The sequence below is a fragment of the Equus quagga genome, chromosome 12 (assembly GCF_021613505.1).
Source record: "Equus quagga isolate Etosha38 chromosome 12, UCLA_HA_Equagga_1.0, whole genome shotgun sequence".
In the NCBI taxonomy this organism is placed as follows: Eukaryota; Metazoa; Chordata; class Mammalia; order Perissodactyla; family Equidae; genus Equus; species Equus quagga.
The window spans coordinates 61,942,888-61,969,137 of NC_060278.1; the positions used below are offsets into that span (position 1 = coordinate 61,942,888).

General features: G+C 59.4%; 2 protein-coding genes across 9 annotated transcripts in view; one reads left to right on the forward strand and one right to left on the reverse strand.

The window, feature by feature from the left end:
• ADORA1 (adenosine A1 receptor) overlaps positions 1-12,815 on the forward strand; it is a 73,559-nt gene extending 60,744 nt beyond the window's left edge. For all 5 annotated transcript variants that reach the window (XM_046679721.1, XM_046679724.1, XM_046679725.1 and 2 more), the window contains one exon: positions 10,714-12,815. In XM_046679721.1, coding sequence (XP_046535677.1) covers positions 10,714-11,353 — 640 coding nt within the window. In that variant the 3' untranslated portion in view covers positions 11,354-12,815. The remainder of the gene's footprint in view (positions 1-10,713) is intronic.
• A 136-nt stretch (positions 12,816-12,951) lies between these two features.
• On the reverse strand, positions 12,952-22,666 carry MYBPH (myosin binding protein H). Of its 4 annotated transcripts, none has more exons than XM_046679718.1 (11): positions 20,748-22,666; positions 20,524-20,658; positions 19,629-19,796; positions 17,172-17,413; positions 16,561-16,756; positions 16,263-16,402; positions 15,554-15,713; positions 14,302-14,438; positions 13,983-14,169; positions 13,698-13,748; positions 12,952-13,224 (listed from the first exon to the last, which is right to left on the reverse strand). In XM_046679718.1, the coding sequence occupies exons 1-10, from the start codon at positions 20,941-20,943 to the stop codon at positions 13,732-13,734; spliced, it is 1,578 nt and encodes a 525-aa protein (XP_046535674.1). In that variant the 5' UTR covers positions 20,944-22,666; the 3' UTR covers positions 12,952-13,224; positions 13,698-13,731. The 4 variants fall into 4 exon arrangements, with proteins under 4 accessions (XP_046535674.1, XP_046535673.1, XP_046535676.1 ...); XM_046679717.1 differs by having other exon boundaries at positions 17,136-17,413; positions 20,748-22,665; XM_046679720.1 differs by having other exon boundaries at positions 17,172-17,224; positions 20,748-22,663.
• Between the last annotated feature and the right edge of the window lie 3,584 nt (positions 22,667-26,250).

Here is a 26,250-nt window from a genome sequence, read left to right on the forward strand (position 1 = left end):
ATCTGTTTCCTTCCCCAAGTATTCCTGGGTGCCTGCCACGTGCCAGGCACTGCAGTGGGTGCCAGGGATCCGACGTGGAGCCCGACCCGGTCCCTGCCCTCCGTACCTGCAGATGTACGTTCAGGGAGGAAAACAGTTTTCCTGCTTGTCCAGCCTGGGGAGGAGGGGGAGGTTGCAGTGCTGCATGCTGTCCTGGGGAGGGATCTGTGCCCGACCTGCAGCCCTCAGGGCCCCCTGAGCCTTCCACCGTGCAGGGCCCTCCTGCTACACCAACTCTGAGACGAGACATCCTAGGGGGCAGGGCGGGTGGGGCTCAGGGTTGCTAAACTCTTCTGTGCGCTGCCTGGGTGGCTGCTGGCTAGGGTGGGCTAGTTCCAGAATGGGGCCTGGCCTCGACTTCCTGGAAGCGCCTCTGAGGCTGTGGGGCTCTGGGCTCCGTGAATGTGCACACGGTGGGACACGGTCAGGAGATACCGAGGAGGGACGGTGGGAGACTGCTGGGTGCTGAGTTCTCCCTGTTCTTTGGGCTCCAAACCCCACCGACCTGGACGTGAGGGGGTAGCAAAGGCAGGACCTGGGAGAGTGTGACTGTGGCTTCTGGGTCCCAAGAGCAGCATCACCCTGGGTTGTGATATAGCAGGAGGGGCTCAAGTTAGACCCTGGGAAGGACTTTCTGTTGTAAAAGTACCAGCTGAGCCGCAGGATGGAGCCCGAGGGTGGGAGTGTGCTCTTTCTTTGGGAAGAGTCCCATGGTGGAGAACTCTTCCTGTCTTCTCTGTTCTCCTCCCACATCCTGCTGTCTGTGGCATCTTTTCTGGAGTGGAGGGCCAGGCATGGTGAACTTGGGGAGCCCCGAGGTCCCAGCCAGCGGAAACAGAGAAAGAACTTGAGCCCCGTGAGAGCAGTTGCCCACCAGGGTGAAGGTCCCTGTGTCCCCACTGCCTGTGACTCCGGGCTCTGGCACAAGGGCGTCGGGCCTGCCTCCTGGTCTCAGCAGCTCCTGCCTGTGGGCTGCTCCGGACTGTACTCGTCCCTCCAGTGGGGTTCGATTATGGTCCTGCTGGAAACAGGGCTTCAGGCAGATTCTGAGCACCCCCTGGTTCCAGACGGTTCAGGAAAGGCTCAGGGGGAGGCGGGAGGAGGGGCCTGGCTCCCCCAGTCTGCCTCCCTGTCCCCACTCTCCACACCGGCCCCTCCCCTAGGAGAGCTTTTCAGGGGCTCAGCCAGGGAGGCTGGTCTCTCAGGACCTGTGTGGGGTTTCATCCTGGGCTGAGCCAGCTCTCATCCCCCACCCCATCCCCACCCCAGCTCAGACTAGTCAGCCGGATCAGGGAACAGACTGATTCCGTCCCGGGGCTGCGTTAGGTGGGAGAGCTGGCTGCACCATAGATACAAAGGCCCTGTGGCCAGCCTCCGCAAGAAACGGGACCGTTTATCTGCAGCCTGCTCTGTGTCTCTTCAAAAGACTGTGTTTCCTAGTGGACTCAGTTGTTCCTATTCGCCGAGGGCCCAGATAAGCTCATGCCCCCACCTTAGGGTCACAGCGAGGCGGCCAAGCTGTGCCGAGGACAAAACCAAGACGTGGGGAATTCTTCCCTGCTCAGTCACAGGCTGTTCCTGGGGCAGCCGCAGCGTGAGGTCAGATCTGACTCCACAGCACACTTCATTCGTTCGCTCACTCACTCACTCAGCAAACGTTCTCTTTCTGTTCTGTGTTGCGCCCTCCCGTTCCTCTACCTGGGGCACATAGCAAGAGTGTGAAATCCTTAGAAGAGGGACTGCCTTCTGGGGGATTGTATGGTGTCTGGGCTCCTCCTCTCCAAACACCCTTCTGTGGGTGCCAAGCCAGCTCTCCCTCTAGGATGATCAGACACCTTCCGGGAGAGGGGAACCACTGCCTGCCAGAGCTTGGAAGTGTCTTACCAGTCCCACAGCATCCAGATGACATGGATGCCCCCAAGCGGAGGGGTCTCATCCAAGGCCAGACCGCTCTCTCCCGGCCCAGCCTGGACAGGAACACGGCCTCCTGACTCCCACCACTGGAAGTGTTCCGAGGAGGACTGCCCTCTTCACAGGCAGGCGCCCCTGGGTGGGCAGCATGGGCCTTCCAGCTCATTCCAGCTCCCTCCTGCCCGGGCCCTCCCGATGTGCCAGCCAGGCTGTAGGATTCTCTGCCGCCTCTTGTAAGGGGCCACTGTCTGCGAAGCCAGAGAGGGCTGTGGGGAACCATCCCATCAGCTTCCTCCCCCAGAGCATCAGGACTTTCCATGCCATAGGGAAAGGAATTTGATGCCCTTTACCACCATGGTCATCCCAGGAAGGCCTCACCGTGCCAGCCACTCACAGCTGATTAAATCCGCATGCAGGCAGCATGGTTTTTTCCGTCCCACCGGATGAGTCAGACAGTCATCCACTGGGGCCAGCTCCGTGGCTGAGTGGTTAAATTTGCGCGAGCCAGGGTTCGGATCCTGGACTCGGACATGGCACCGCTTGTCAGGCCACATTGAGGCAGTGTCCTACATCCCACAACTAGAAGGACCTGCAACTAAGATATATGACTATATATGGGGGGCGGTTGGGGAGATAAAGCAGGAAAAAGAAAAAAAAAGAAGATTGGCAATAGTTGTTAGGTCAGGTGCCAATCTTTAGGGAAAAAAAAAAAAAAAGAAAGTCATCCCCTGGCAGGTGGGGCTGTCCTGGCTTTCCCCGCAGAGTGGGAGAGAACCAAATCTTGGAGCAGGAAACAGCCCAAAGGCTGAGGTCTGGGTCCAGTTTCTAGAATTTACTGCTCAGGTCAGACGCCCTCCTTTGCAAGGACTATCCCGTCACTGGGATGTGGGGGCTCTCCCTGGCCTCAGGAGTCAGAGAGCTGGGGGTGGGGAGGAGGCATTAATTCCAGCTCAGGACCTGGCCTCCTGTCCGTCCCTGTGGGGACGTTCTGCCGTGCCCAGGCCTGGGAGAAAGGGCTGGGGAGGCTGAAAATGTGCCTCCCCCGAATGTGAGAACCTCCCTCCTAACCTTGCCCCCTGCAGCCTCCTCTGGATCAGAACTGCTGAGCAAACCCAAGCCCTCTCTGCAAGGATGAGAGAGCACACCAGAGAGGGTGCTCGGGCCTGGAGGAGAACCCGGGCTCTCGGTTACTGGTGCGACCTCGGCCGGGCCGGTGTAGCCGGGAGTCCGGGCTGCGGGTTCTGGCACAGCTGCTCGCTCGCAGCCCGGGCACTCTCTTTGCTCGGGGCTGTGCCCCCATCAGAGGGAGAGTCCCTTTAGGGCAGGAGCCGTGCTCTTTCCGCTCGCTTCTGGATTTGAGAAAGGGGCCCAGACACTGAAGCAGAGAGAGGGGTGCGGTCTTTCAGAATAGGCAGCGTTGCTGGGTCTCATAGTAGACTTATTTGTCGTTCCTCCCAGGCTCTGGAGTCATTTGTCCTCAGCATGTGGCCAGGAGCTGTTTCCAAGGCCCATTACACTAAGAACCCAATCAGTTCGTCCAGCTCTCTTCTTTCAAGGAGCTCAGAGTGTCTGCAGTCCGCTCTGGAGCCCTGCGGGCAGGCCCGGGGGTGCCAGATGGATCCCCCTTTTGGGGATTTGTGACACTGATGTTCAGAGATGGTGGATGATGCCACAGGGCCTGGAGTGAGCAAGATTCAAGGCAGGATTATTAAGACTCAGACATCCTGGCCCCTCCCAGGGGCCCTTGGTCCAGACTCCTCTGGGCAAAGTTACTCTTAACTATCTGGCCCCTGAGTTTGCCCAGCGCCTTTGATGGTATCTGGTTTCCTGTTCTCCTCTGGGAGGAGGAATTTCTCCGCAGGAAGTAGTTTAATAGTCTGAAAGCCTTGCTGCCCTGGTGTTGAGATCCAAGTTTCCAATTACAAGTAGCTGAGATCCTTGATAAGATGGGAGGCAGAAGGAGGGGACCAGAGCTATGAAATATGCTCCTTCTCAGACACCAAGGGAGAGGGAGGGAGGGTGGAGGATCCGGTCCCAGTGCTCCAAATGGCAGGGTTGCAGAAAGATGCTGACCCCTCTGGACTCTGACCTAGCCCTCCTGCCCAGGGCCTCGGAGAGGAGCATGTGGCAGGAAACAGGGGTGGCTGGGCCTGAGGACTCTGCCCTGGTCTCAGCCGTCCACAGGACACTTTGTCACCCCTGCCTTCAAACAGAACCAAACCTGCCCTGGGGATTGCCTCTTTCTCTCCTGAGTTGACACGTGTCTGTTGAGAATCTGGTCCGTCCTCTTGTCCCTCTGTGGGGAGTTCTTTGTGATAACTACACTCAGTTCTTCCTGCTCCAGGGTCACTCCCAAGCCGTCTGGGTCTAATCAGGAACACAGACATCCCTGAGGTGTTTACAGCCGAGGGCCTTTCATGCCAGGGATTGGTCACACAGGTGATGAAGTGTCCAAGGAGCCAGACAGGAGAGAGATTAGCAACGAGAGGGAGCTGCCCCCCGGCTGAAGGACAAAGGGAACAAGTGGTCCTGGAGCCCAGGGGCTGCAGGGGCTGGTGGAAGCTGGAACCACTGTGGGCCTGTCTGTGGGAAGTGGAGCCAAGGAGGAGCTTTGACTGCTGCCTGATATTCTGTGTGCGATGGGGAGAGAGGGGTGGGAGCATCCTGGCCTCTCCCCAACCCCCAGCACTCCAGTGCCTCCCACGGGCCTGGCGGACCCGGGAGCCTGGAAAATCCACCTGCAGGGCTCACCCTTCAGGTGACACAGAGCCGGCAGGGCGAGCAGGGAAAGCCAAGGACAGACAGCTTCAGGATGTGCACGCTCCAGTCTTGTGTGGTGGCGGAGCATCTCCTCTGAGCGCCTTCCTCTGTCAGCTCTTGGTTCGCTAGAGAGTTCTTTGGGGTCTCCACACCCATCCCTTGTATTTCTCTGTCAAATGCTTCTCTCCTGCCTAGGTCCCATGGTCTGTCGTCACCTGGTGGCGTTCTGAGATTTCCTGTTCTGAGGAGGCTTATTATTCGTGTTCTCAGAGTCAGCCTGGAAATCAGTCCCAGTGGTGTCCAGGAGGAGCCCTCCTCGAGGCCACCCCTCTGTGCACAGCTGAGTCTCCACCTGGCCGTGCTTTCACTGTGAAAGGGGCCCATCCATGAGGCAAGGGGCTGATGGGAGCTCGGCATGCACACGGCTGCTGTGAGATTTAGCTGGAGATGGAGACAGTCTCTGGGCTGCAGGCTGAGGACTTGGGGAGGCTGGTTCTGCCCAGGGAGCCTCTGGACTCACATTCTGGGGCTCTGGCTGTGTGGACGTGTTGGGCAAGCTGGTGGCTTGGCACAGCTTGCTCACGCCTCTCATCAGGGGCCCTGGTCAGAGCAGCCTGTGTCACGGGACCCAAGCAGGGGCCCGGCAGTTGTCTGATTCAGTGGCGCGTTCCCCATGGCCCCTGGCGAGGCAGGAATGAACCAGGTGATGTTTTCTCCCGTCCGGGGCACTAAATTGCTTCCAGGGCTAGCTTTTTAATCTGATCTTCTTTAACTGAGCATCTTCTGCTTAGTCCTTATCTCTGGTGCCTGAGATGTACTCACACGGTAGGTCCTCAATCAATCATAAATGATTGGATGAATCATTGTTGTCATTGAATAAATCATGGATGATTGAATAAATGGATACATGGGTTCATTTATCCATTTTTACATGTATTCCTTCAACAAGTAGCTGTTGCGCATGGTTCTGGGTACTGAGGATGCAGTGGGAACCTGCAGAATGATGGCTCTGCCCTGGAGGAGCTTGCAGTCTTCTGGAGAGACAGACGACACATGTGTATACACGCAGGGAGCAGGAAGTGGGAAGGGACAGGCTCTGATTAGAGAATTAAACATGGCAGGAGGTCGAGGGTGGTGGCGGCTGTTCTGCAAGGGGTCAGGACTCCTCTCTGAGGAGGTGATGCCTGGGCTGAGAGCTGAATGGGGGGGAAGGAGCCTTCCCAGACCCCTCAGGGAGACAGGCAAGATATGCCCAGGCCCTGAGGGGAGGTGCTCAGATGTGCACTCAGAGGAGTGTCTGCAGCACAGCATGGACTTCAGGGGCCGGTGGAGGGGGGTGGAGTCAGGGGAGGCCCCTCGGGAGAGAGGGGAGTGACCGCCCTCCGCTCAGCAGTCAGGATCCACACCTGAGCCTCATCCTGAGGACTCTTTCTCTCACCTGGACACCCAGACTCAGGGCAGATCCTGCTGGCTGTTCCCAGAGCCGCACACGTCTCCTGCCCCGCTATGGCCTCCTCACCCTGCCTGGACGGCCGCAGCAGCCTCCCTGCAGTTGGTTCTTGCTTTCCAAACAGAAAGTGGATTGTGTGACTCTTTTGCTTACATGGCTTCCCCTGCACGTGGAATCAACCCAGACCCTCCTGTGGCCCTCCGCGTCTCTGCCCAGCCCCCTGCCCTCTCCCAGGCTCCCTCACTAGCCACTCTGTCCCTTGAGTCCACTCCGGCCTCAGAGCCATCACCGAGGCACCTTCTGCCTGGATGCCTCTGCCGCGACCTTTGGGTTTCGCGGGCTGGCTCTTGGTGCTCCTGTAGCTCTCAGCTCAGCGTCTCCCCCCGGAAAGCCGTCTGCCCACTGTCTGGCCCTCGGCAGCACCCCGCCCGACACTTGCTCCCCGTGTGTGCTGCTGTCCTCTGGGCCGGCCTTCACTCTCTGGGCGACCCGTGGACGGGTGAGTGGTCCACGTCCCTCCCCTGCCTCCAGCACTGTACTTTCCTGACAGCTTGTTCTCTCGGATGTTCCTGAACCTGCCTCTCGGTGCCTGGCACCGACTGGCGTGCAGTGAACACCTGCGTAAGGAATGGAGGGAGAGAGCCTCGCCTGCCCGGTCACCCCGGCACCAACCATTAAACTTCCTGGCAGCCAGTGGCCAGGCCAGACTGAGGGCGACGAGGAGGTCAGGCGTGGAGGGAGGACAGAGGCTCCCAGGCGGGTCCGGCGTGGACTTTGGACTTGGGCGGGTCTCAGTCTAGAAATTCTGTCTCTGCCTCTTCCCGGCCGAGTGACCTTGGATGTATTTCGTAACCTCTCTGAGTCTCGTTGCTGCAATTAGCAAATGAGGAAATAATACTTAACCCATAGGGCTGCGCGGAGTCAGTGCCCGCACACGGCCAGCTTCACTCGTGTTGGCTCCCTGCTCTCCCATGGCAGCCCTGCTGGGGCAGGCGGGTGTAGGGCTGGGGCCTCCTCCGCCTGGTCAGGGTCGGGGTGCAGGGTTTGTAGGCCTCCTGCCAGTCTCCACCTCGGAACCAGATCCTCTGGCGGCCGCTGTGATGTGAAATGCTTCTCCATTCAGCCAGGCTGGCTCTCCTCTACCTTTTCCTCAAGCCGTCCTTTCTCTGGCGGTCTCTCTGCCACCCCTCTGCTCCAGGGGCCCTGTGCCTCCCTGTCAGCACCATCAGTTGGATGCTGACCGTGGACTGATTCATACTGTGGAGCTGGTGTCCCCTGGGTTTTTAGACATAACACGCAGAAAGGGCAGTTCTTAACCCAGAGGAGCTTCTCGCAAAGGTGGGATTTTATGCGTCGCGAGGGAGATGCTGGAGTTGGTGGGCTCTCCTTGGCTTCTTCAATGACATCTTTACGGAGCTGCCTGCCCTGCCTGCGTGGTGACTCTGTGCCTCCATTCTGTGGCTACCGCCACCACCCCCCCCGCATCGGTCCGGGACCCCGCACTCCCCAGGGCAGCCATCTCTCTGGCTAGTTCCCAGCACAGCCCTGGGGAGGGGAGGCCTTGGACCCCGACTTGGGAGGCGTGTCCCCCAGCGTTGGAGGCATGTTCAGCCCACCCCACCCCGTGTGCCCTGGGACTTGCAGCCTCTGCTCCTTTCCCATGTGTTGAGAGAGGTGAGTTTCTCTGGCCTGGGAGGCCCTTCCTGTGAGAACGTGCCCCACCTCTGCCAAGGTCCTGGGTCCAGCCCTTTCCCACCGTGGAGAAAATAGCAAGAAAAACAGATGGGAACTGATACTTTCCGCGGCAGGGTCTGCTGGGACCTGGCCCTGGAGGAGCCCCCGGAAAGCTTTAATCCCCGGCTCCAGGCCTTCGGAAGTGGGAGGGGGGAGGGCGGGGCATCTCTCTGGCTAGAAGTTTCTTCCTCCCTCTCTCCCACCTGGGACGAGGTCAGAATCCACCTGCTCTCAGTGGGTCATCACTGCCCAGAGGGCGTCCTGGGCTAGACCCCCTGTCCTCAGGCTGGATGGCAGCACCAGAGTTCACCTCATCCACCCCGGTCTCTGCGTGGCACCCTCTTTGAATGGGTCCCGACTTTTCCGTGGTGGAGCTCCCAGGACAGGGACGCTCTCCATCTCCTGGTCATCCGCGTCTGAATGCACAGGGTGAGCCGGTGCCCTGGAGGAGAGCTGGTCTTGGAGTCAGGAGACCTGCGCGTGTTATCGCCCATCTCTGGGCCTTGAGTTCACAGCCTGTGAAATGCGGATTCCATCATGTGCTGGGCTCTGCTCACAGAGTGGTGATGGGGACCCCCTGAGATGTGAACACGGACAGGCTGGTGCACTATAGAGCAGACGGGCATGGCGGGACCCGGCCTCCCCTCCCATCTGTCGCAGCAGCCCCACTTGGTCCTGCCTGGACCTGCCTACCCTCCGCCTCATGATGGCGTGTCCCTCAGCCTCCTTCTCTCCCAACAGAACAATCTGTGCTCTTGTGGTCTTGCCCCATGGACTCATGGCTTCTCCAACCACAGGACGTGGGGACACTTGGAGACCATCAGGCACTAACCCTGAGCTGGGTATTTGCAGAGCCCTCCGGCTGTTTGCTGAGCACCTGGAGACATGGGAGGTTCTCGGGTGTGAGTGCTCCTAGGGCTTCGAGGGGCAGGAGCACAGGCTCAGTGTTGTTGGTGCGGTGTTTACAGAGCACGTCCGTGTTGTCTCATCTGGTCCTCACCCTCTGACATGGGTCCCACCGTCTCACTTTACAGAGGAAGAATCGATCCTGTAGGTCAGGGGCCGGGGCCAAGATTCGGGTCTCTGACTTGCAGGGTGTACGCCAGCCTGGCTCTCCCGCGGGGGGTCCACGAGGAGGCGGCGGGCTTCAGTCACAGCCAGAGGGTGAGGACTGGGTCTAAGGAAACTGAGGGAGCATGAGCAAACCAGGCAGCCTTGCAGGCCCCCTGTGCTCTGGGGACACGAGGACCCTGTGACCACAGAAGAGGAGGCGGGGCACCACACCAGGGGATTGGGAGTCATTTGGGTTTTCAGTTTCCTCACCAGGACGATAAGGAGATTGGAAACGAGGGTGCACAGCTCCCTCCTAGTTCTGGCTTTCAGGATGGGGCGGGCGTCCCAACCCCCAAACTGCTGGGCTTTGTGGGATGGAGAGGCATCCAGGGTGACAGAACCTTCAGTCCCCCACCGGGAAGGAGAAAGTGCAGGTTCTGGAGAGAAGGGTCCGAGGGAGGCTTCCCCTTCACACGGGTCTCAGGAGACATTTGCTGGCTGGGGTGAGTGCTCCATCCGTCGTCCTGGAGGCTACACTGGAAATTAACAGCCGGGCAAGGTGATGCGCTGAGCCAGCTCCTGTGCCAGGCGGGCCCCAGCCCTGGGCACTCACTCCAAGGCCGCTGTGTGGGCAGAGGATGTGCTGGCTCTGGCCGCATTGGTCTGGGGTAGTGGGGAACCCCCAGGACACTGGACCCTCTGCCCTCTGTGTGGGTTTGGGCAGTCACTGCCCAAGGGCAGCCCTGTCATTTTTGGTGTCATCCAAATGTTTTCATCTCCTGTGTATTATGACATGAAGAAGGTTGGTAGCTCTGTCCCTTGACGTCGTCCTGTTTATTTCCTTCGAAGGACGTATCACAACCTGTTGCTGTCTGTTGATTTGTTTTCTTCCTTTTGTGGTATCTGTGTCTTCACCCCAAACGTGGGCTATGTCAGGCGAGGGTGCTTTATCTTCTTCCCAGCACGGAGAGCAATGCCTGGCGCAGAAGGTGCTCACGAGCGTTTGTTGAACGAACGCACCTGTGCACACATGCACGCACACAAGCACCTCACCCATAGAAAACGCTGAGTGAACGTCCGTTTTCTTTCTTGAGGATAATTCCCAGTTAGTTTGGGGGTGCAGAGCTGTTCCTGAGATCACCCCTCTGGAGGTAAGCTCTGTGCAGCGACTGGAGGGGGAGGCGAGGGCGGGATGGAGGGTGAGATGGGGCCGATCCAGAAGGAGGTTTCGACAGTTGTGTCAGCTGGCCCAAGGGGAGGGGTGCTTGTTAATCACCTGGCTGGGTCGGTCAGTGTAGACGTGTGTTAGGGAGCACATGACAGTGCTGCCGCCTCCCCTGTGGCTTTGGGCAGATCACGTGACTGCGCTGAACCTGGTCTCCTCATCTGTCAAATGGGCACCCCTGCTGTCTGTGCTTTCCTGTCTGATGAGGGCGTCACGAAGTGAGGATGAGGTGACCGGTGGGCATGTGGCAGCGCGTGTGAGCATTTTTACTTTGGTAATTTTGTTAAAATCCTAAAGGGAGTCCTTTATTTTCTGCTGTGATTTTTTATCATTAACCAGGTTTCCCACCCCCTGCAGGAGAGACGAGCCAGCGCGGTGCGAGCTCTGGCCTACATCTTGGGTCCTGAAGACTCAGCCCTCCAGCCAAAGACACACACCTCCCCGTTCCCTGGGCCCTGGCTGGAGGGGGCCTCCTCTGAGAGACCCCCAGGGGCTGCGTGAGCCACAGAGGGTCCTCACACTCCACCCTGCTCTCCCCCAGGTACAAGACAGTGGTGACTCCCCGGAGGGCTGCCGTGGCCATCGCCAGCTGCTGGATCCTCTCCTTCGTGGTGGGCCTGACGCCTCTGTTTGGCTGGAACAACCTGGGGAAGGTGGAGCGGGACTGGGTGGCCAACGGCAGCATGGGCGAGCCCGTGATCAAGTGCGAGTTTGAGGTGGTCATCAGCATGGAGTACATGGTCTACTTCAACTTCTTCGTCTGGGTGCTGCCTCCACTGCTGCTCATGGTCCTCATCTACCTGGAAGTCTTCTACCTGATCCGCAAGCAGCTCAGCAAGAAGGTGTCGGCCTCCTCTGGCGACCCGCAGAAGTACTACGGGAAGGAGCTGAAGATCGCCAAGTCGCTGGCCCTCATCCTCTTCCTCTTCGCCCTCAGCTGGCTGCCGCTGCACATCCTCAACTGCGTCACCCTCTTCTGCCCGTCCTGCCACAAGCCCAGCATCCTCATCTATGTTGCCATCTTCCTCACGCACGGCAACTCGGCCATGAACCCCATCGTCTACGCCTTCCGCATCCAGAAGTTCCGGGTCACCTTCCTCAAGATCTGGAATGACCATTTCCGCTGCCAGCCCGCACCCCCCATCGACGAGGACCCCCCAGAAGAGAGGCCCGATGACTAGTCTCCGCCTTCTCTCCCACCTGCACATCCGGGCGTCAGCCCGGTCTTCACCTGCCTGCTGTCCCACTTGTCTCCCTGAGCCTTCCCCGGCTGGGCTGTGGGGTGTGGGTGTCCTGCCCCTCTCGGTCCTGGAGGAGGTTTTGGGGGCAGCCCATGGAGGAGGACAGTGGTGGGAGCCCCCTTCCCCCACCATCCCATGGCAGCCAGCGCTTCAGGCTGCACAGGGGCCTGTGGATGGGGGTCGTCTCGGGCTTCCCCAGCAGGTAGGGGCGTCTGCTGGTCTTAGGTGGTGTCTTAGGTGCAGCCCTGGGACCAAGCTTAAGGAAGAGAGAGGGTCCCCTCCAAATGGGGAGAAGGAAGAAGCTGCATGTGCTGGTCTTGCTTTCACTCCTGTTCTGTAGGAGAAGGTGGCCAGAGCCGCTGAGGGGTAGGAATCAGGAGCCTCAGTCTCCACCTCCCAGGACTCTGTGCTCCCAGACAAGGTGCCTGCTCCCCTCTCCCTGGGGAGCCCAGGATTGTGCCCGGGAGAGGCAGAAAGAGCGGGTCCAGAAATCGTGTCCAGCATCAGCTTTAATCTCCGCCAGCCCTTGGACCCTGGATGGGGGCTCCGAGCCCCCTGGAGCAAGTATGGGGTGGTAGGTGTGGACCTTGAACAGCCTCCGGGAGACAGCACTGAACCCTCATTCTTGCTCTGAGTGTCCCAAGGAGGAGCCTGGCGAGTAACTACCTGTCATCTGGGCCACTGGCTCCACCAGTGATGATGGGCCCAGGCTCTCCCAGGTGCCACCCATCCCTGCTGCTTCTGGGCCAGATGAGAGGAGAGCCCCAGACGTGCCTACTCTTGGGAGCATTTTGCCTTCCTGGGAGACAGGGGAATGTGTCCTCCAGGTCCTGGGGGCCGACTCCTGGGATGAGGTGTGCCATGCTGGAAGGGGCCAGAGGAGACCACCCTCTGGAAGTGTGGGCGGGGACGTCTAGCTGGTGTTTAAATGCCCTCGGGACCCTTGGCCTTCAGCACAGTTTCCAGTGGCTTTGGGGCTCTGTTGCAGAGTCTAGGCTTCTAGGACATCTGGGGAAGGGTCCATCCTACAAACCGCAAGCCCGGTGGGGAGAGGTGGGGGGCGTGGTTCTGAGTGCGAAGCGACTCCAGCCTTATTGCAGGCCCTTCCCTCTCTCCAAGGTGGGGGTCCCCTGGCTCCCAGGAAGGGCCACCCAACTAATAAAAGACTGAACCCTCATGGAAAGCACGCTGCTGGCTGCCCACCCCGTGAGGGACCAGCTCAGCAGAGAAGCACTGATGTGGGGGTGGGGAGAAGTGAGGAGGGAGGGAGGTGTTTGGAGCAAGGAGGGTCCTGGGGGGCGGGGGCGGTGTGTCTGTTCCCCTGTTCTGATCCTGGGGTAGCAAACCCTGAATGTGAAGGTAGAATCCTGAAAAATCTCACATCTGGAAAAGCCCTGGGACAGCTGGGTCCCCCTCCCACTGGCCCTTCTTCATGGTGTTGTGTGTGGAGGCCCCTCCTGGTGACACATTCAACACCCGCTCATGGTGACACGGTGCCTCCCCCATCATGATGGCACTCACTGTCACAGAGGCACCCACACAGGACACACACAACTTTATTTGAGTGCCTCCTGCCCAGTGGGCACTGTGTGCAGGGCGCTCCAGTCCCAGCACTTGCCAGGCCCCCCTGTGCCCAGGAAGCCCGGCCTGGGGCCTGCCAGGCCCACTCCTGGGTGCTGGGCTCCAGCCTCGGGGGGGACGGGGGATGGCGGGTGGGTCTGGGAGCAGAGCAATCAGGTGTCACTGTGGAAATGGGGCCTCCGTGGAGCTGGGTTCTGGGCCTGGTGGCCCGGTCCCCAGGCCTGCAGCACCTGGCAGAGAACAACCTTCCTGAGCCCCTGGGGCTGGGCAGAGCCGGGCTGCATGTGCCCCGCTGTGGAGGTGGGGGGAGCAGCCCTCTTCCCTCCCCAGGCCGCGCCGCCGAGGGCCCACGCCAGGTCTGTGCTCTGGATACTTCCTCACTTGTCCGGACCCTCGAATCACCGGGGAGGGAAGGCAGGCACAGGGTCCAGGAGGAGGAGGGAGCAGGCCCCACGGGAACGCCCCAGCCTGCGGTCAGTCAGAGCCAGGACCAGACCCCCGTCCTCTGCCCATCCACCGAGTCCCCGCTTCCGGGCCCTGCAGTGTGGCCTGTGCCTGGAACACCTCCAGGACTGTGTGGTTGGCTGTGACAGCAGATTCGTCCCCAGAGCTGACTCCCCCGGTCCCTCTCCCCTGGCCCCTGCTCCTGGGCCTCCCCCTCCCCTGAGCCGGAGCAGCAGGGGCTATGGGTCCAGCCGCTCACCTTTCTCCTCATCGCAGCCTCCTCCAGTCGCTCTTCAGTGTGTGGCTGAGGCTAGAAGAGGTACCAAAGGTTAGGGCTGGGGCGGGGACAAAGAGGCTCCAGGACCCACGCCCTCACCCACACTGGGCCTTCCTCTTGCTTGGAAAGTCCCTCTGACCGCCTGAGCTCCATCTTGACTTGGTTTTCTCTGCTCAGCCTCATCTGGTCCAGCAGGAGGAGAGGTGGCTCTCCTGTTCGCCCATCCGTGGGACAGTCCCTAAGGAGCGGCCCTCCTCAAACGCTCACCCTTGACCTCCAGCCGGCAGTCCACAGACGCCTCGCCCAGCACATTGACGGCCTTGCAGGTGTAGACCCCGGAGTCAAAGGGGCTGGGTTTCCGGATCTCCAGGGTGCAGACGCCTTGCTCGGAGAGGGCACGGTATTTGGGATCGCCCTGGATGTCCATCTTGTTTTTCATCCAGATAATCTTGGGCTGCGGGAGTGTAGGGTGTCCAGAGGAGGGCTGGGACCGGGCTCTCGAAGGCCATCCTCAGGCTCGGGGGAGAAGCCCGGAAGATTCCTCCACCCACCGCCCGCCCGCCCGGCACAGCAGCCTGCCCCTCACCTTGGGCGATGCTCGGACACTGCAGAAGAGCTGGGTGCTGTAGCCGGGGGTGGAGGTGTGGTCAGCCAGGGGCTGGGTGAATGATGGGGCTTCTGAGAAGTCTCGCTCAACAAACCCTTTAGGTTTGGCAGCGATGTCTGGGTTCAGGGGAGAAAACAGGGTGAATTTGAGGTGACAGGAAGAGACCTCTTAGGACTGACCTCATCCATTTTCCGAAGAATCACCCTAGCTTACACTGGGGGGTCTCTTTTAGCTGCACAGCATTCTTCTGCAAGGATGTGTTTGTCATCCCGTTTGACAGATGGGAACATAAGTCCCTTGTGGGCGAGTGACTTAAGGGGTGGAAGGTCACACAATGGCCATGGCGCTCGGTTGAGAATCGGGAGATCTTCGCCTCAGGAGGGTGGGAGACAATCCGCTTTATCTGGCCCCCACTCTGGAGCTCCGTGGCAGGACCCCAGGATCCTGGGATCTTTGGGAAGCCAGGGAACTTGCAGACAGAGTGTCTCAGAGAGGCAGAGCGTGGTCAAGACCACACCTGGGGGGTCCGGGAGGGGAGCGGAGAGTGGAGTGGGCAGAAAACCGGGTGGATGAGATGGTCTTGGCTGAGGGTGGAGACACCACGTTTCATTTCTGTTTGCCTTTGGAGACCTGACTGGCTTTCCTTTTTGAAACAAAAATTTCTTCCTAATTCTGTGCAGTTCAGGCTAGTGTTAAAAAGAATGTGCCTTCCGGAGCCCACACAGCCTCTGTGGGGGAGGGCGTCAGAGCGCACAGGATGACGGGGAGAAAGGGCTTGGAATTTCACATCTGACGCAAGAGGGTCATGCGCTGTGTGGAGACAGTAAATATCCCTATCTCTGGTCCATCTCTGTGGTGTTGTATTAGGGTTGGGAGGTGTGTGCTCACAGCAAACTCCCCAGAATCTATGCACGCACATCGCCCTTCCACACGGCCTCCCTGTGACTCTGCACATGAGAGCCAGTGACCACTGCGATGCTGGCAGCCACACAGCATCTTTGGAATGAGTTCACAGCCTCCCGAGGGGCGCTTCTCGTTCACATAGTCTGCTCTGGCGTGTTTGTTGGAATCAATCAACCGCATCCGTTTCTTCACAGTCACTCCCTGTGAACGTGTGTGTGTGTGTGTGTGTGTGTGCAGCTGTGGCGTGGGCACCTTAAGAAACCCACAGGGACGGGTGCCGGGGTCAGGGCAAAGGTGGGGATGGGGAGAGAGCCCCGGGCAGACCCACCTGCCTTCTGGACATGGGCCAGCTCCTTGGTGACAGCGGCTGAGGCGCTGAGTCCACACAGGTTCTCCGAGAAGACCCGGAAGGAGTATGAGTTGCCCACGATGAGGTCGGAGACGGTGCAGGTGGTTGGGTGATAGCGCTCCAGCACCGTGAACCATTGCTGCGGGCACGGCCTGTCAGCCTCGCCTCCCTGCTCCCTGCCACCCCTTCCTACAGGGGCTCCTTCCAGGCCTCAGCCCTGGAACCATCAGCTTTGGGCCCCGGGGTCTTTGCATTGGGAGGAGGGGCCCCTGGGTACCTCAGATAACCTCTCTGGGTCCTCACAGAATTCTAGAGCCTAACACCCAGTGTGGCCCAAGGACCTGCAAACTCAGAACCACCTGGAGCTTCTTAGAAGGGTGGTGTCAGCTGCCACCATGGATCTCTGAACCACCATCTGCACGTTAGCATGATTCCCAATGACTCACATGCACACTGCATTTCCAGGAGCACTGCCCAGACCCGGAGGGGCCTCAGAGAGCCGCCCTCGCAGTCTCCAGGAGGAAACTGAGGCTCACAGGGGAATTGATCTTGCCGAAAGCCACACAGGGAGTCGGGTCAGCACGAGGTAGACTGGAATGTGGTCCCTGGACTCTTGATGGGCTGGGCCTTCCCAGCCACCTCACCTACCCCCCACCCCCCTGCCCTGCCCTGCTCCAGCAGGCCTCACCCCTGTCTTTTTGTCTGCTTTCTGCACTGTGTAGCCCAGGAGGTCTGTGTTGCCTGTGTCCTGGGGTGGTGTCCACTCAAGGGCAGCGTTGCAGCCCCAGACGTCCAGTAGCCTGATGCTTCTGGGGGGTCCAGGTTTTTCTGAAGGACCAGAGTGGGAGGGGGGAGAGTGGGAGGGCTGGGCTTGCCACAAAGTCCCCACACCTAAGAACTGACTTCTATCAGTCTCCCCTGGCCGGACTCCATCAGTGTCAGCTCTGGGGTAGGAGGTAGGGTCCCCACCTCCCCTGGCCCCGTACCAATCACCAGGATGTCAATGGCTGCCTTGGCCTCCAGGCCTTCCAGGCGCACTGTGAGCTCATAGCAGCCTGAGTCGGAGCGCTGGGCCGAGCGGATGAAGAGGATGGAGTCCTGGTCTCCAGTGCGGATGCTCACCCGCTGGCTGTCCAGGGCATGGCCATTGTGGGTCCATGAGGCCTGAGGCTTGGGATTCCCCTGGGAGAGAGGAGCCCTCAGGGTGGGTGTAAGGAGAGCTAGCGCCCCCACACCCACTCAACTCCAGGGGCCTCTGGAGCTGTGCTCAGGGGAGCTGGCCCATCATCCCTTCCCAGGAGGGGCAGCAGAGGCTGGAGCCACGGGTGCTGCCTGGGGCCTCCTTCTCCAGGTGTCCAGCCAGCCCTGGGGCCACCTGCCCTGTCCACAGGCTGGAGACTCACGATAAAGTCGTGTGCACGACAGAGGGAGGGCGAGGCCATCTCGGTGGGTCTGGGCAGACCCCCATGGGGGTCCTGACATTTCCTGGGCTCCTCTGACACACTGCAGACGGGAGCCTGGTTACAAGTGGGTTCTAACGCCAGGCACGAGGCACACCCACCTGGAAGGGGATTTGCAGGTTGACCGCCTCTCCCACCTGGCGGATGTAGGTCTGACGAAGGTGGCGGGGGACACGGATCTTGGGGGCCTCTGCATCAAAGCGAGAGTCTAGGCTTAGCACAGCAGTGGGGTTGCTGACTGGAGGCATCGGTGGCAGGCGCAGGGGTGGGGGACAGCTGGGGAGGCCGCTGCTGGGCAGGAGGGCTCCTGGAAGTGTCCTCGGGCTGCCTCCTTGTGGGATCTCGCTCCTGAGATACAGGGGCCCAAATCCCCTAAGGCCTGTGGGGAATGAGAGCTGGGAGGTTCCAGGAGGGCAGGGCCTCTGCGGTGTGAACGGGGAAGCATCCGGGGCACGGCCTGGGCGCCCGACCCTGCCAGGCTGGGATTTGCAGCCCGGGCATTCCTGGGCTCCAGATGGGCCCCCGCCGGCTCCCTGGCTCCCCCTGGCGGGGATGGGTGCTGCAACTGTCCACCTGCATTCTCAGGAGGGGCCGTGCCGTCTTCCTCCTAATCCAGCCGCCTGGCCTGCACCAGCCGAGGACCTTCAGGGAAGCGCCTGTGAGACCCGTTTGCCCATCGCTCTATCTCCAGGCCGTATGGGAGGACCAGGATCTTTCCCTTCTGAAGTGAGGCCAGAGTGACATACCCCCTTTTTTCTCTGTCGCCCCCCACTACCATTCAGTCTCGCAGCTGAGACGCCCTCCCTGATATCTCACTTCAGCCAGTGCTGCGGTAGGGAGCGCCTTCCTGACCAGCCCCCACACGGGGGCAGCGCTGGAGCCGCCGGCCTTCCAGGGAAGCCCGCAGCAGCCCCTGCCACGGCCCCAGGGCGGGTGGAGTGGGGGTGGCTGAGGTTCCTCTGTGGCAAACAGGTGGCAGCAGTTGGTCAGTGGCACGCAGGGCGAAGGGGAGGAGGCAGCAAGAAGGAACACTGTGTCTCCAAGGATTAGCTGTGCAGGCACTTGGCCCTGGGAGCATCAGGCGCTGAATGCTCCAGGCGCAGCTGCAGGGGGCCAGGAATGCTTGGCAGCTCCAGGTGGCCACGGAGGGACAGCTGAACAGTCAGGACCTGGACGGGACCCCACCCTGCCCTGCCCGTGAGGAGAGCCTGGCTGGTGCCGGTCTGTTCACGGCCTCTCCCTCCTCTTCTCTCCAGGAAATCCCCTTTTCTCCCACCAGAGGCATTTCATGGAGTGGTGGGTGCAGAGTTCACCTGGCTCCTTCAATGTCGGGCCTCGGAGTAGAGGGCTGGCCCCTGGAGCCTTGGAGTCTGAGTTCCCCGGGGCTGCTGGGAAAGGTCCAGGACCCTCCCCCCAAGGAGGTTTCCTGCCCCTCCAGGCCAGAGTCCACGTGTCATACTGTGCTGCCAGGTGGGGCCGTATCTCACCCAGACTCCAGGGGCAAGAGCATCCTCCGGTTCTGGAAACCACCAGGGAAGACTCTCTGCCCCCTGGTGGGATGTGAATGGTCCCATGTGGGAGTCAGGTTCTGAGACTGCTCACAATAGGCTCAGGACCTGGAGGGAGTCCCTGGGCCCCTTGGGACCTGCCTGGCTCGGGTGGACCGGCCATGCTGGTCTGTGGTTCTAAGCTCCTTAGCCCCAGGGTTCCCACATCTTCCAGACCTTGGAGTTGAGACACATTTCCTCGAACCCAAACTTGACCCCTGCTGTGGCCAAGGAATCCCTTCTTTCTGGAGGCCTTGTCCAGAAATGTGGGGTCCCCCTCTGGGGGATGGTGTAGGGGGGACAAGAAGGAAGGTGGAGAATACCTCAGGCCACCTGTTGGCCTGTGTCTTTCTTCACCCTGGGGCCCTGAGTTGTCCCCAGAGACCTCGGATCAGACCAAATGAGTCACTGCCATTAACAGCCTGAAACTTGATCGCCCCTGGGAGGGGAACAAGGTTTGGCTTAAGGCTAATGCACCCCACAAATAGAAATCCTAGCAAGGGGACAGCAGCTGGCCCAGGTCCCCAGCACGGCGCTGCCTTCTGGGGATGGAGAAATCTTCACGGCCTTTTGCAGGCCTCAACTTCCCCTACTAGGGACGTGTGGAGGCAAACACAGACTTCTCTGCTCCAAACTGTGGGGAGAGTCTGGAGCCCAGGCCATGTGCGGTAAGCAGAGACTGAACTTCCGTGGTGGCTGGAGGGACCAAGCTCAGGTGGAAAGGAGAACGGAATGACTCTTAGCACTGGGACCCTGAGGCAGGTGGCCTGGGGGGCTTGCTCTGTCATTCCTGGGGGTCAGGAAGCCCTTCCCTCACTGCTTGGGGCTGGGCCACTCAGGGAAAGGCCTCTTTGACCTCCAGAGGACCCTTGCTGCTGAGGAGCCTTTCTTAAGGCAAAATGGTGACAGCACGTGGCTTGTGCCTATGAGGGTGGGATGGGGGAAGTGACTCCCTGCTCCCTCTGCCCGTTGACCTCAGTTTCTCCACCCATCAGATAAGGTGCGTGGGGAGGGCTGGGGAGCAGGAGAAGAAAGTGTGGGCTTTACCAATGCTCTTTTGGATGTGGACAGGTTGGTCCAGTACGGCCGGCGGGCCGGCGCCTGCAGAGCTCACGGCAGCCACGCGCAGGAAGAACTTGTCTCCCAGGGCCAGGTTCCGCAGGGTCTGCTGGGTCACCATCATGGGCCGGGCATTCACGGGCACCCACTCCGAGGCTGGGGGAAATGGAGGGAATGCAAGGCCCTGGCTCTGTGGCTGTGGGCACACTTCTCTGTGGGCCTCCCTTCTCGCTGGTGATCTGGGGAAGCTGACCTCCCTCTCCGGGCCTTATCTCCTCCCCTTGCTCCTCTTCCTTGACTTCTCATTTTCAGATGGCATTAAAGACACCCAACATTAGAGCCCTTGAGAGGTGGCCAGAGAGGGCTTGCTGAAGCCCAGAGCCAAGTCACACAGCAAGGGTAGTGGCAGAAGCAAAGGCTAGGCTGAACTTGGCTGCCATGGAGGTAGACAGTAGGACAGTGGCTACAGGAACTGGGCCAGAGCCCCTGTCCCCTGTTTCTCCTCACTGTCCTCACTCTAACTGCCCCCCAGCTTCTCTGATCTCCACCCCCGGCTTGCCCTCCCCACACAGTGTCCCTGAGACTTGGCATCCCCTTCACTTCTCAGGGGAGCCGTGCCCTGGCATACCCTCCCCTCTCTCTCTGTTGCTCAGAGCCTTCCTGCAGTGGAGCACAAGGGCCTCCTGAGGGCACCTGGGCATGCCCCTGCCTTCAGAGGTGACTGGTGGAGCCAGAAGCAGTGGGCGAGCAGGTTGAGGGGACTGCTTGCACTCCCCGCTTCTGTGTCTCCCCAGACCGACCCACTGCAGGGTCTGGGGGCTGGTCCCTGCTGCCCCCAAGCCCACCTCCCCCAGGTGCGTGCAGGGCTGAGGCCCTGGCTCACCTCCCTCTCGGCAGAGCTCCAGCACGTAGCCCTGTAGCCCCAGCCGCCCCAGCCGCTCGGGGGGCTCCCAGCTCACAGTCACTGCGCTGTCACTCACATCCTCCACGGCCAGCAGCAGCGGGGCACTGGGGAGATCTGAGGGAGAAGCGGGCAGGTGAGACCTCCCCTCCCACCCCTGCCGGCCACGCCCGCCTCCCTCCTCCACCTGCCCCACCTCTCATCACCTTCACTTGCAGGTGCGGGTTTGGTGGCTGCGGGGGCCTGAGGGGCAGGCTCCTGTGGCATGGGAGTCTGCTCTTCCCCGGCCGACTCCGATGCTGCTGCCTCTCCCGAGGGCTCTGTGGTGGGCAGCTTGGCAGACTCAGAAGTGGTCTCCTCCGGCCCACCTGTGGGGACCTCCGAGGTGGCTCTTTCTGTCATTGCTAGACTGGCTCGGGGGTCAAGCCACTGTGTGCAGGGGTCAGCAGTGGAGGGTCGGGGCCTCCAGGGTGCCTGGGAGACGTGGGTCCAGGCTTATATAGTCAGGGGCCGCCCCACCCCCAGCCAAACGATTCCCAGCTGTGGGGTCAGATGGGGGGGGGGGCGGAACTGGGGGGTGGGGAGGCGCCTCTGCCAGGAATAGCTCTGGGGAGGACCCGAAAGGGTCCTTTGAGGAGCGCACTGCCCCACCCATCACCCCGATCGGGTCTCAGCAGCTGGGGTGCTGGTGCCCCGGTGAGAGGAGGGCACAGATGGGCTAGATGGATGGTGCTGGGAGCCGAGCCAGGGGTGAGAGCAACGGGAACGAGAGCTTCCACGCAGAGAATGAACCCAGCTCAGGCTCTGCGTGTTTGGCCACCTGTGCCCAGGGCTGCTCAGCCTGGTGCTGGGGCCCAGTCTGCCTGAAATAGCCTCCCTGGGGAGCACCCAGCTCCGCCCCGGGTCACACACTCCTTGGTCTTCACCTTCCTGGGGGCTGTCGCTCGTGCTGTGTAAGGTTGAGGGCCCCAGAGAGGGAGGGAGATGGGATGTCCAGGTGGGGCTGAGGAGGGTCTTCCATCAGTGGGACCCCAGGAAGGGAGTCTAAGGCCCCTGGTCACTACCTCTGTTGGGGAGGCGAGGACCCGGCCCGCAATCCCTGCTCTGGGCCTCAGTTTCCCATCCATTGCGGAGAGCACCGTGCCAGTCCCCTCACTCTTGGTGTGGGACAGTCACCAGGCAGATCTGGAGGAGGCCCTGGAGGAGGACTCTGAAGCTTCTAGACTCTTGAAAGCAGAGGACGGGCATGGGCAGTGGCAGCAATGAGGCAGGTGTGGCCGAATTTCTAGTCATTGATTCATTCATCCAACGAAACATTAAGATTAATAATTTAATAAGCCTGAAAATACCATGTGTCGGGGAGGAGGGGAAGCAACAAGAGCTCGCATTGCTGGTGCGGGTGTCGATGGGAGAAACTCCTCTGGAAGAAGAGAGACGGTATCCAGTAAAGTTGAAAACGTGTGTCTGCTGTGACCCAGCAGTTACACCCCAGACACCCTCGCAGGGTCCCCAGGACACGCGGTGAAAACCTGCACCTCAGGGTCGTTTCGAACAGCCCAAATCTGGGGAAGTCAGCTGTCCCTCAGCGGTGGAACGCGTAAATCCCTGGAGGGCATGTGAACCTGTAAAGCAAGAAATGTGGTGAGCCATCCACATCCGATTCAGACACGGCCGCACCAGCTCGCTTCTCCGTGGCGTCTCAAGGTGCTGAGAGCACAAGGGAAGCAGAGCGGGTTGGGGTGGTGTTGCCTCTGGGTGGAGGGGCAGGGATGTGTGTCACTGTGGCTTTCAGGGGCACTAACAAGGTCGCCTTTCCTGTCCTGGGTGGTGGTCACTATACAGTAATTCTTTAAATTAAATACATTTTATGCACTCTTAACCATGCATGATATAACCCACAATTTAAAAATAAATACACATGTAATTTATTTAGGGCCCTCACCCACAAGCACACTCTCCCCTGTTCCCCGGGCCGGGGGCACAGGAGTGTGGCTGCCTGTCTCCCCTGGCTGTCCTCGTTGGGCAGTGGCTGTGGAGGGCCTGGGAAGCCTCCTGCTCCTGCCTGCCTGGGCGCCCGTGCCCTCTGCCAGGTGACTCAGTGTCCTGCTGGGCAGGGGCGGGCCCTGGAGACCCGATCCCCATCCCTGGCCTCTGAGTCTGCAGCTATAAGTGACAGTGACTAACTCTGCAGGACCCTGAGTCAGCCCTGCAGAGCCTGTCCCAGGCTGGGGGAAGGGTGGCCCGGGGGCAGGGAGCAGGGGGCTGGCTGCCCTGGAGGGTTCACAGCCCCTGGGCTTCAGAGAGCTTCCTGTGTGGGGTGGGCGCTGGTCCGGGATTAGGGAATGCTTGGCCCCTCTGGCCAGCGGTGAAATGCCAGGTACCCCCGAGGCCCTGGCCAAGTTCTCACTCTCTCTGCCTCTCTCAGGGCTGTGACCTTGAGACGGGTTGCATCTGCCCAGCTCCAGCTGGTTCAGATTTCAGGGCCAACAGGTGCTTCCTTCCCTTTACCTCAAACCGGTGTCGCAAACCACTCGGCCAAGTCACAGAGCATCCAAACATCAGCCACCCACAGATACGTTCTCCTTGGTTTTGGAGTGCGCATCTGGACTCTCTGGATCCAAGGCACGTCGGGGCCCAGGGAATTCACAGGAACCCGGTGAGAGCATCTTCACCTCATAAAGCCTGGAAGGCTGGCTGGTCTGAGTCTAACACGTCCGTTCCCGTCCAGTTCTGTCTGCCCCCAACCTCGCGTCCCAGGCCAGCCTGAGCAGAGGAGCTGACCTCTGCGTGGGGCGAGGGCTGAGTGTCCTGAGAGGGGAGAGATGAGCAGGACAGAGGGCTGAGCAGCGGCCCTAGGACATCTGACAGATTTTAGCCCAGCAATGGGAAGGGCTCCTCCCAGGTCCTGAGCCCTGAGTGTCAGGGGAGGCTAAAGGGCCTCTCTCACCTGCCCTGCAAGCTCCAGGTGCACAAGGTGACAGTGGTGTCTCCTTCTGGCCCTGAGAGGCCAGGACCGGGGTCTGGCCCTGTGTTGGCTCCCTACACCTCCTGGGGGTCAGTGGAGATGAAAAGCAGGGGTTAAAGGGCTTCCTTCTTAGTGCCTGCCAGCCTTTGGGAAACAGAAAAGACTTCTCTCAATAAGGACCTGCGTCAAGAGGCCTGGATGACATTGACCTTAGTATCTGGAAGGGCTTCGGCCCTCTTGGGTTGAGTCCACGGCAGATGGATCTGAAGATGCTGGCCTCCTTTTGGGACTCCCTGGGGCCCAGCAGAGGCCAGGGTGGCCTCAGCTTCTGCAAGCTCAGGGCCCCTAAGCCTGAGAAAGGAATCCCGAAGAGATGGGGGAGGGGAGCCCAGTGGGTGTGGTGGGGCTGATACGGGCTCAACACAAGGTTGACATAAGGGAAGCCATGTTGTAGAAAAGAAACTGTATTGTAACTTTGAATGACCTCTGACTAACCCAGCTGGATTTGCACCCCCCCGGAGATCCACTTCTTCTGTAGAATTCATGACCCCTGCTTGTGCCTATACCTCCCAGCTGTGATAAGACGGTAACTTTGTTCTTTTGAGTTCCTTAGGAGTGTGGTGACCCCTGAATGGAGGGTCCATGCTGACAGCCGTCATCAATGAAAACTGAAAGACATGGTGTGGTGACTCTCAGTCTGTAACACGAGAGGGTCAACATTCCTACCCTCCCCTACAGCCCACTGGCCTATATAACTGCTTCGAGATTCTGTGCCCCCTGAAGATGGTTCTTTTGGACGTGAGTCTGCCATCTGCCCTCCTGCTAGCGAGCTGTAATAAAATGTCCTGTCTCTGCCACCATCTTGCCTCTTGACAACTGGCTTTTGTCTTGTGGTGAGCACACCGTGCCCTTTGTGCGGTGATAGAAATATGGCGACTGTGAAGGGGCAGTAAGTCCTGCTTGTGGCCAGCCGACCTCGGATGGGCAACCTGTCAGGTAAGACCCTCGCGGCTGCCGAGGCTCCATTTGTCCTGGGAACCTGCCCTTCCTGCTCTCCTGTGCGGACGCCGGCTGCCTGCTAACGCTCCCTACGGTGGAAAGAGAACTGGCTACTTCTGGTGGGTCCACGGGCTCACATCTGGAGTAGGGTAAGTCGAGAACACCACCGAGAACTTTCCTTCCCCCCATCTGGGGTACCCTCTTTGAGAGGGGGAACCATCTGGTTCCCTGCTGGAGTGGGAAGAGGAATAGGACTTCATCTGAAACCTAGGAACAGGTTCACTGGCGTCTGTGTAGCTCCAGGATCAAGCGTCTTTGGGTGAGTGACCTCGTTGAAATGCTCCTGCGCCTTAAATTGTCTAGTATCTCATCAGGACAGTGGGTTAGAGGCCCCACTGTGAGATGTGGCTGCTGGTTAAAGTCCCAAGGCCAGGATTGTGGGAGAAAATATAAAGGGGTTGCAGCCACTGGGGCACTCAAAGGATCGGGTTAGAGTCTCAAGCTCCAGGGTGGGGTCCCTGAGTAGCCTGGGTTAGAATCCTAGCAGTATTGGACTTTGGTTCATGTTTGTCTATGTCTGATTGTCCTGTTTGTTAAAATTGGCTGTTTGGGGACTGAGTTTCTCAGTGATTGTAACAAACTCTCTCCAGAAATTACCTTGTTGGTTGCTGCCAACTTGGGAAAAGTACCCTAAAATGGGGACAACTGTAAACAGCTGGCAAGATAATATGGGATAATTTAAAACTACAGTGGCCATTTTGGGCTCTTTTTGAGCCTCCAAACCAAGGAACAAGGAAAACATCTTTGCTCTTTAAAGAGTCAAGGGCTCCACCTTTCCACCGAAAGTTTCCAGGAGCTGTAAATGTTTGCAGACAAGAGCAGATCTTAACAAGCTTGTTCTGTGGCCTGAGGGCTCGGCTTGATAACAGTCAGGTTGGGGGAAGGGGTCCCAAAATACGGTCGGACAAAATAAGGTTGCACCCCATTTTGCGGTAGGAGATAGTCAGACAAAAATGCAGGTTGCGCTCCTGCTTGTGGCTGAGAGTCCTACGGAACTGCCCCCAGCCTCAGGGGAATTACGTTGGCCATTAGAGGAAAGCCTGGGCTGGGCCTTCATTGTAAGACTCTTGATTCCAGGGATGCTTGGAATTTTCACAATCTGATTCTAGCTGCAGCATAAATATACTTTTGAGCAGTGATGTCCAAATTCTGAAACAATGGGAAACACTAATTAGATCCCCACCTGTAGCCCCTTAGGCTGCTTTCTCCCGAATTGGACGACTCTTAGCTACAAGTAAGTAGTATGAGCTACTGAGTCCTCATTGTATTTTACCCTTATCCTCCCAGAGACAGCCACTATTTTTCCTTGTCTCTGTTTTTTTTGTGTGTGTCATTTGTCATAAAAAGGAAAAACCATAGAGCAGGATGCAGGCCCTCCATGAGCCTGTTGTCTGGGCGGCTGCAGCAGACTTTGCTGCAGGGGTGGCCTGTGGAGTACGTGCATAAGGGGGAAGATGTTGTTAAGGGCATCTTGGAAGCCGAAAGGGCTGTGATATTGGTGGGTGCGGGTCGAGCAGTTAAGAGCCAGTAGGGCACTCGCCACCTCAGGGAGTTTCCTGTGAAAGGATGCCTTGGTCACAGAACAGGGTAGATGACACAGGTCCCCCGCCAACTTCAAAAAAATTGTCCGTGCAATGACGAGGTACTCTGTAAAGCATACACAATCCCCAACCACGTGGCACCTC